This window comes from Polypterus senegalus, chromosome 2, assembly GCF_016835505.1.
Source record: "Polypterus senegalus isolate Bchr_013 chromosome 2, ASM1683550v1, whole genome shotgun sequence".
NCBI lineage: Eukaryota > Metazoa > Chordata > Cladistia > Polypteriformes > Polypteridae > Polypterus > Polypterus senegalus.
This window is the reverse complement of record NC_053155.1, coordinates 216303882-216314264: the sequence shown is the minus strand read 5'-3', so window position 1 is coordinate 216314264 and position 10383 is coordinate 216303882. Positions and strand designations below refer to the sequence as shown.

Here is a 10383-nt window from a genome sequence, read left to right as displayed (position 1 = left end):
TTTAATCGCTCCTTATTAGCAATAAGATGCAAATGACAAAGGAAACCAGCATTTATCAATTTAGCTTGTTTCCATTTACACCTGTGTGTATTTATCATGCATTATTTGGTTTAATTAAATACTTGTGAAAGTGAAGAGAAAAAAGTGAAGCACTGAGAATAACTTGTCTGTTTTAGACTTCAAATCATTTGGATGATATCCTTAGAAATGAAAAAAATCAAGGATATGTGAATGACCTGAAATGGCAGAGTTAATGCACTAACACGCCATGAAATTAAATAATTGACAAGGATTGAATTTTAATTAAGCAACTGGGTTGGAACAAAAACCTGCAACCACTGCGGCCCTCCAGGACTGAATCTGCCCACCTGTGATCTATGACATCACTTTCGGCTTCTGCCTTCCTGAACCCACCCTTTCCAGGTCTCACCACAGAAAACTGACCACAACACTATCTTGAGGCAGTCTGAAGAAATTTTAAATCTGGGTAAGACATTTCCACATCTATTGTGTGTTTTAGGGTATTAACTTCTCTAAGTTATAAAGGTTTCACCGAGGTAACCCAACCCTTTATGACATGTTTTCTGATTTATACACAACTTACTAGCAGGAGCACTAAATGGTCTTTCATTTACAACACAAAGTGTATCTGATTAGGAAAAGAGTTAAAACAAAAATCTAACATTTCTGTGACCTTCAGAAACTTGGTTTGATGCTCCTGGTATAGTCAGTCTGTATCAGGATCTGGAAATAGGCTGAGAGAGAAAAAAAATCCCAGACTCTATCTGTGGAACTGTTTATCAGAAGGGAGGTGTGGGACATACAAAAAAGATTCATCCATAACTTGTAAACTTTGTCCAGTTTAGGTTCATGATGACAGCAAAAACTGCCTTTACCTGTTTAATTAGGAGCAAGGCAAGAAGTAATCTTGGAAGGGACACCAATAATCATTTACAGTGTGAAAATTTCAAACTTACCAATAAAGCTAAAATTTACATTTTTGAAAAGAAAATTGGAATACAGAAAGAATATATAGATAGATAGATAGATAGATAGATAGATAGATAGATAGATAGATAGATAGATAGATAGATAGATAGATACTTTATTAATACCAAGGGGAAATTCACATAATCCAGCAACAGTATACTGATACAAAGAAACAATATTAAATTAAATAGTAAAAAAAATGAAAAAAATTAAAATAAAATTAATGTTAGCATTTACTCCCCCGGGTGAAATTAAAGAGTCGCATAGTGTGGGTGAGGAACGATCTCCTCAGTCTGTCAGTGGAGCAGGACAGTGACAAAATATATACAATCTCTACGTAGACCCTGACCAAACTGGCACTCAAACTCAGTCCCCTGGATCTGTGAGACAGTAGTGTTCACTATTGTGTTTTCGAAAAAGGAAGATACTGTAGCATACAAAATGAACTGTCCATAATTTTGAACAAAAACTTGATAGGTTCTCTAGAATAGGAAGTTAATTCAATTTTCAGTACAACTAATATCTAACACACACACACTTTAAAAACTGTTTTGCTTGAACTTGATGAAACCGATGATCTTCAAACATTAAACACATTCCTGATTTACTAAATTTTCCACAAAAATTCTTTAACACCCAGCATGATAAACATTTGAAGAAGAGAACATAAAGAACTTTTATAAAGAATTACAATAATGGTCAACCTACAGGCTATGACTAAGAGGTAAATGATTTAAAATTTTAGCTAGCCTAAGGTTCTCCAAGAAATGAATGTCTATGGATGTCTCTAGAGGCAGGTTGCAGTGAGGTTTTAAATCAACAGCTAAACTGTAACACTTTATTTTCTTTCTGTTCATTTAAATGGCTGGTTTCTCGATTTAAGCCCAAAGTAACCTTTCAACATGTGCTAAACCTTTATACGAGTCATCTCTGACTAATGCTGTGTTTGACAATTATAGTTAACATAGCTATAAACCATTCTCATCATTTAAAACCTCAATTCTACCTGAATTTATTTTACTTGTTTTGTTTGCACAATCTTGGATGAAAATAAATAGCCATGTTAATTAATCATGTCATTGTCCACATACAGTGCCTATAAAAAGTATTCACTCCTTGAAAGTTTTTACACAGTCTCTGTAAAGTGGTCTAAATGAATTCAAATGCAAATCACATCGACACGCTGATCAATGTCAAAAGTCCAAGTAAATACAAAGTTTCAATGTTTTATAAAAATAAGCTGTTAAAAACTTCCAAGCAGGTGAGTACTCTTGGTAAGCATTGTACTTATCTGATACGCTTATCTAAGACAACTTACAGTACATGATCAGGAAACAATTGTTTTTATATTCATTTACGTTTGGAGCAAAGCTATGTTAAATGACTTGCTCAGGATGACAGAGTCAGGAACTGAATATGCAGCTCTGAGGTTTAAGATTCGGTGACTTAACCATTATACTACTGTACTTATTTAAGTTAAGATCACCATATGTGAACTGCTGTTCTACAAAACGTTAAAAAATGAATGATAGCAACAGTGATACAACGCACCACACTGCTGCCTGACAGCTCCATAATCCTTGATGTGACCAAGGACCTGACTGAGTGGAGTTTGCATGTTCTCATCATGTTCTCTAAGTATTCTCAATGGACTGGTATTAAAATTGGGTGACTGGTATTTCTGAAATGGCCCAATGTGAGCAATTAGAGGTATAAATAGTGCAATGAACAGAGTTTAACCTTATTCAGACTTCTTTCAACCCAGTGCTTCCATAGCCACTTCCATCCATCTTTGACTATATATTTGAATAGTGATTTTCCATACATGAATAAATGAATTAAATAAAATGATTGATTGTAAAAACTTCGATACAGATCTCATGCAGATCTAGCTTTTCATAATTGATACACAGCTATAACTATGAATTACGGCTTTTCTAAATTCATTCACTTTGATTAGAAGAAAACAAAAAGAAGAAATAGAAATGTACATCTGTTGCCTTAAATGCACTTAATCCCATTCAGGGTTTAGACAGCTGGAGCCTATCATAACAACATGAATCAAAAGTCAGGAAACAATGCTGTAAAGGGTGCCAGTCTATCACAGGAAGTGCTAACGGACTCACTCACACAGCATCATGCCATGTCAATTTAAAATCATCATCAACCTAATTAGCATGTCTTTTAGGAAGATATGCATATTCCACACTGACAGCACCTGGACTGGAACTTGAACCCAGTCTCTCTTAGCTTTGAGATAACTGTAAATAATACACCAGCCTGGAAAGCAAAGGTTTGTTAAAACTTTCAAGCAACCAGGAAATAGGCTGTTGGCAGCAAAGAAAGATACATTTGCCAAGCTATGCACAATGGTGGCCAGATTTCAGAAACAATATGTGTTCTGTACTTTATTTACAAAAATATAAAAACAAAAAAAAATCATTTTCACTTGTAATATGCATGCAAATTATAATGCAATTACTGTTGCTCTGCTTAACAATGATAATCGATGTGCCGCTCAGGCTCAGCCTAAAAGCAAATGAAAACAGTTTAAATAGTGTTCGTTATTTATCATGTTGCAAAATTGTACAACCTGTTTATTATTTAGGACAGGCTGTCCATTTATTTAACATAAATGTACTTTTTGAAGAAATAAATTATAAAATGTGTTTTAGGGTGTTGTAAATGAAATATTTTACTCCACTACTAAAATATACTAGATGTGTCTTTTTTTTTTAGACATAATTAATTTTAGAAGATCTTTTTTATTGGTGGTCTTTATAAATTTTGAGTTATTACACTAGTGTAATTAAAAATTAATCCATTAACTGAAACTAAAATATAATGTAATTTATTTACAAAAATATCAAAGAGGCAATTTACACGATTGTGACAAAAACAAGTACAAAATATTTAGCACATATTTTCAATGCATTATTGAAAGAGCTCAAATGAGTTAGAGGAACCCTGTAAAAAGACACCATACAACAAAGAAATGAATGATCTATGGTTCTAATAGTACACATAAAACATATAAAATGCAACATTTAATTTGTAATATTTACAATCTTGAAAATAAACATATGTACACTACATAGCGTTCATTCAGAAACTATGTAAGATTGTTTGCCAGTCAAATATGAGTCTCTTTCTCCATTTCAGAAGGAATATCAGTATAGTGATTCAGTCTGCTTTCTGACAATGTACTGTCATTAGCCTCTCTAAAATGAAGTGGCAACATGGAGTACAGCTGACGTTTCCTGTGTCTCTTTTTCAAGTTGAGGTGCCCTCTCTGTCTGCGTCATTTCAGTCTGATTCTCATAGCACAGCTGAAGAGCAGGCACAGGGCCAGTTCTTGGAATAGCTTGCAGTAAACCTTTGGTCTTGGGCAGGTTTGTACGGTAGGAAGTATCTCTCCATGGATGGTGACCTGTCTGATAAGCCGCTCTCCTGAATTCTGTCTTGGGATTATAAACAGATGTTTGGGAGTATGCAATGCTGTAACCATTTCCATACGATGGAGGTCCATCAATGGGAATCATACAAAATTTGATTCCAGATTGTGCTGAATGGAATGTGCCTGAAGAAGAGAGAAAGAAGCTTTCTTGAGAAAATAGTACATGTAATTACAAATAAACAAGATTAACACAAGACATCATATAAAAGATAACTTCAAAGTTTATGACTAAAAAGCACTCACAATTTCCTGTCAATATAACATGTTGTAATCTGTGAAAAAAAATCCTAAAACTGACAATTCAGTTATTGTTTGGGTCACTAACATCATTTGAGGTTAGAGCAGCATGTTAGAGGTGTGGGGGCATCTGTCACACATCTACAAACGTCTAAGTGAACGCTGGGGCAGAGTAGGGAAGGAAATGTATACTAGGGAATTTGTTACAATCACATGGTGACATACACCCATAAGGAGAGTCCATGAGTAGATTTTTTAGAAGTCCTCTTTCTTCTACTTGTATATTTGTCTTGGTTGTGATTGTATGCACATAGACGTTTTTGTCACACAGTGCTAAATTAGATGGTGTGGACTCCACAAAGCTGAAGCTGCAGGTTCAGGTCTCAACACTGACTGACTGTGTGAATGCAGGCAAGCCACCATTAAATAAGGAAGTGTGGTGTCAGTTATTGTAAGATGGATTAGCAGATACTACAAATGCATTAGTAATAAAATAATAATTAAAAGCTTCAGCTAATTTAGGTATTGTTTAAAACAAATCTTTAATATCTTCAATTGCTAAAAATAAAAATGATACCTATATCAATACTGTTATTTGCATTTACACTATCAGGGAATGAGAAATATTTGTAAATCATAATAGTTTTACCCCCAGTGTTTAAAAAAAATAGCACAAATATTGAATGTGACCTAGAATAAGGTGAATAACTAAACCTGCCTTAGTTTTAATATTCCCTGAACAAAAGCTTCCTTACCATTATGAACTGCATTGAAGGAGGTGGGGATTTTCTTGGACCCATCTCCGCTGATATCAGAATCACTGTCATTAAAATCACTGTCTCCTTGACCACTGTCCTTTGTGCTCAGTTGATCAGCATTCGTAACACAGCTTAAAGAAAAATCACAAAATTATTTCTCATCATTATTTTAGGGCAATTCTTTGTTTAAAAGATAAGGTGAAGTGGTGCAGACGTTAGTGCTGCTTCCTCATACTCCCAGAAACCTGGCTTGCAGTGCCATTTAGGTTATTTGTCTGTGGGGGTTTGGTATGTTTTTCTCACATCCATAAGGATTTCTCTGTATACCCAGTGTCCTCCCACATCCTAAAAACATGCAGATTACTGTGATTGATTCCTATAAGTTATTAATTCTACATATGTTCAAGAGTTTGCTCTATAACAGACTGGTGTCATGTCTAACAATTGCTTTGCCTTATGCCCAATACCCATGCAAAGGACTGCACCAAAACAGCTATGGAATAAATATAAATAATTAATAATTAATGAATAAATAAATAAATAAATAAATAAATAAATAAATAAATAAATAAATAAATAAATGTTTTTTATATTAATGTTTTACTTCACTGCTAGGTTGGCACCCTGCTCGGAATTGGTTCCTGCCTGTGTTCAGATTCAACGGGTTGGAAAATGGATGGATGGATGTTTTACTTCAGAGTACCATTTAATACTGGAAGATTTTTAAAATAAACCCTTGGGCATCAAAAATCTCTTGAGCTGAGCATAGGGGAAAACAGAGGTCTCTGTCTCTTTATTTTTTAATATCTATCCATTCATCCAACCATCCATTTTCTGTTATGTTTATCTAGGTTATGGATGTTTGCATTATTATATTATATTATATTATATTATATTATATTATATTATATTATATTATATTATATTATATTATATTATATTATATTCACTTCCCGGGTCCTCCCTGCATGGAGTTTACATGTTCTCCCCATGTGGGTTTCCTCTGGGTACTCTGGTTTCCTCCCACAGTCCAAAGACATGCAGGTTAGGTGCATTGGTGATTCTAAATTGTCCCTAGTGTGTGCTTGGTGTGTGTGTGTACGCACCCTGTGGTGGGCTGGTACCTTGCCTGGGGTTTGTTTCCTGCCTTGCGCCCTGTGTTGGCTGGGATTGGCTCCAGCAAACGCCTGTGACCCTGTGGTTAGGATATAGCGGGATGGATGGATATTATATTATATTATATTATATTATATTATATTATATTATATTATATTATATTATATTTTATTATATTATATTATATTATAAATCCAATCTGGACTGGCATTCCATACAGATTGGGTAGTCTTTAGTCCCTGTTGAATAATGAATGGATTCATAAATTCAATAAACAGTTAAATTAATTGATCTATTTTCTAAGTCTGTAAGTCTATTTATTCCATTGCATTGTTGTAGGGATCTGGAATACTTCCAGAAACCACTGGATTCAAGAAAGGACTCAAATCTGGACTGGTAGCAAGTGTACTGCATAGCACACATTTTTCTTTGCAAGCAAAAATGTTTTTTTGTAATTTTAAAAGGTACCTAATATTTAGAAAAATTAGAAATCTTTAGTGTAGGCTAAGCAGGATACTAACAGATCAAGAAAACCTGAACTTTGCTTGTGTTATTATATTTGAAAAGAGTCCTTTCACACTCAGCAACCCATTGGTATTTTATAAATCTGTGTAACCCAATGTAATATCCCTCTGAAGAATTACTCTGGCACCTTTATTTTTTTAGAGTGTACATTGAAATCTCTTACTCTCATGAATCAGTCAATGTACAAGAATTGCCAGTTTACCTAATTTGCACATTTTTGGGATTGTGAGAGGGAAACCCATGCAGACACAAAGAGAACCTGCACGCTGACAATGCCCACACATGGGATTTGAATCTTGGATGCTGTATGCTGGAGCAGTGCTGCCCATAGTGCAAACATATAAGAACTGAGCAATAATTATCTGAGGAACAATATCTTCAAATTGCATGTTGCTAAATAATACTTAAAAAACGATAGATAGATAGATAGATAGATAGATAGATAGATAGATAGATAGATAGATAGATAGATAGATAGATAGATAGATAGATAGATAGATAGATAGAAATCTTACCTTAAATCTAAATATTTTTCTTCTTGCCATGTACGTATTTTTTGTAGATCAGTTTCAGAAAATGGGTTACCAGGAATGAACACCTTCAAAAATAAATAAAGCATTATGAATAGTATAGCACAAAAAGATCTCTACTCTCAGTGAGGTAACGAAATGTCAAGGGATAGCAGGGAAGGAGAGAGTCAAGTTGCATCAAAGCGCGTAACTGTTACATTACTATACTAACCTTTTTGTTTGCTTCCTGCGCCTTTTGACTTTCAAACAAGGTTTCCGCCTCTCTCAGGTCTCCCAGACCTCTGTTTAAGTCCCGTAGGTATCTTGTGCTGCAGACCGACGACTGTCCTTCTACAATGTCGCTTTTCCCGGTTTTGTGTGTCCGATGCCTTTTGCAGGAGATTGCGACTGCGATGATTGCCACAAGCAACAATGCGCACCCCCCACCGAGCATGATAATTACGATAAGGGAGACGTCCCACTCAGGCTGTTCTTCACTCGATGGTAAAATAATGACAAGCTCGTCATCGGGATACGTCTCGGTCACTATGAAGTTAAGAACAGCGGTGGAAGAGAGAGAAGGGCGTCCGTTATCATTCACCGCTACTGTCAGCCTTAACACATCCCCCGTAACATAGCTTAGACCGTGCTTCAAAGATATTTCTCCAGTCTGTTTGTTAAGAGTGAACATATTTTCCCGGTCTTGCAATATTTTATAAGATAATTCTGAGTTGACCCCGTCGTCCAGATCCCTTGCTTTGAGGTGCACGACGAGGTAACCTGGTGGGGCGTTGTTAGGCAAGCGCAGGTCAGCAGAGCCGTTCATTAAAATTGGATTAGTGATGAAAGGAAAGTTGTCGTTCTGGTCCACTATTTTCAATCGGATTGTGGCTGTACTTGAGAGTTGTGGGGTTCCCGAATCACTGGCCCTTACCTTCATTTCAATCTGCTTAATCATCTCGTAATTGAATGATCTTACAGAATATATAGAGCCTGTAGCTGGATCAATGGACACGAATGATGACAGGGGAGGTCCGTTCGTCTCCGAACTGAGTATCTTGTATGTAACTTTAGAGTTATGACCCAAATCCGGATCACGGGCAACCACCGTCGTAATGTACGACCCTGGCACATTATTTTCAACGACTGAGACCTCGTAAACAGACTTACTAAAGAGTGGGGGGCTGTCATTTTCATCGCTGACACGAATGGTGTATTGTTTAATTGTTTTAAATGGCGGAGAGCCCAGATCTTCGGCCGTCACGGTGAGATTGTATTCGGGTATCTTTTCCCGATCCAAAGTCGCTGTTGTCACAATCATGTAGCTGTCCTCATAGGCCTGTTGTAACTTGAAATGCTCGTGGCCGTAAATGCTGCATTTAACATAACCATTAGCGCCCGAGTCTCTGTCCGAAGTGCTGATTAGTGCCACGAAGCTGTCTTTGGCCGCTGCTTCAGTTATATACGCCACTCCAGCACTGGTAGAAGTCATCGGTTTGATGTTAATTTCAGGCGCATTGTCATTGACGTCCAACACCTCAACGAGAACTTTGCAAGTTGTCGGAATGGAGTTCAATCCCAAATCATATGCTTGGATTAGTAATTCGTAATTTGTTCTTTTCTCGAAGTCAACGAGCGCTTTTAAGCTCAAACGCCCTGACGAAGGATCCAGTTGAAAAGTCTGAAGTATCTCAGAGGAGACTTGCGATCCAAACCCGTAAAGAACTTCACCGTTGACACCTTCATCTGGATCCACAGCGTTGAGTGTTAGCAGCAGAAAGCCTACTGGGGCATCCTCGTTCAACTCCACTGTCACCACATTGTTCTCAAAGCTTGGGCTGTTATCGTTATAATCAGTCACTTTAATGTTGACAGTAACGGCGCCGGATCTGGGTGGATTCCCTCCATCTGTAGCAACCAGCTGAAGAGTATAGGAGTCTTCGACCTCCCTATCTAACGGCTTGGCTAAGACCAGTTCAGCATATTTAACTCCATCTTCTCTGCTGTGCACTTCAATGCCAAAGTGACTGTCGTAAGAAATATGGTAAGTCTGAATGTAGTAAGGGCCAACATCCCAGTCAACTGCTACTTCTAAAGGAAAACGACTGCCAACAAGTGAGCTTTCGGAAATCTCAATATAGCTCTCATTGTGCACGAATTGGGGTGAATGGTCATTTATGTCCTTGACTTCTACCTCTACGTGAATCAACTGGTACTTCTCCATAGAAAAGCTGATAATGTCAAAGGTTATCCGGCACTGAGAGGCTTGCTTACATATCTCTTCTCGGTCGATTCGTTCTCCGATAGTCAGCAGTCCATTTGCTTCCTTCAGACTAATACAGGTTGAGTTCGGCCGCTCCATAAAACGAAAACTTGTTTGCGGGTCGTCTGCGGGATTAATGTTCAGATCTCTGGCTAAATTTCCAATTTCGGTGCCTGGAGCATCTTCTTCGTAAGCTGTATACTGCACAGTTCTACACACAACTGCAAAACCGTTCAGGAGCATCATCAAGATGCATAAACCTATCCTGAAATTCATAACTGAAAAGCTAAATCGAAAAAATATTAAAATAAAAGCAGTAGCTCCAAAGAGCTATACATAAAGTTTTTAGAATCTTAACAGTTAAGGCATACAGTTGAGGATCTCCGTCTAGCAGTAACACTGAATGTGAGAGAAATCCCCTACAGGCATCTTATCTCTCCTGTTTATGCAAATGACCTGGCTAACTGACCAATGATGTCAGGTTACTTTCTGCAAATGGTGCGAGTTTATTATGTTTGATGCAAATGG

General features: G+C 36.9%; 1 protein-coding gene across 1 annotated transcript; it reads right to left on the bottom strand.

Moving 5' to 3' along the window:
- Positions 1–4187: 4187 nt before the first annotated feature.
- Positions 4188–10098, bottom strand: pcdh8 (protocadherin 8). The gene is made up of 4 exons (XM_039746312.1): positions 7825–10098; positions 7599–7681; positions 5440–5573; positions 4188–4570 (listed from the first exon to the last, which is right to left on the bottom strand). Exons 1-4 carry the CDS (start codon positions 10096–10098, stop codon positions 4212–4214), a joined length of 2850 nt encoding a protein of 949 aa, XP_039602246.1. The 3' UTR covers positions 4188–4211.
- Between the last annotated feature and the right edge of the window lie 285 nt (positions 10099–10383).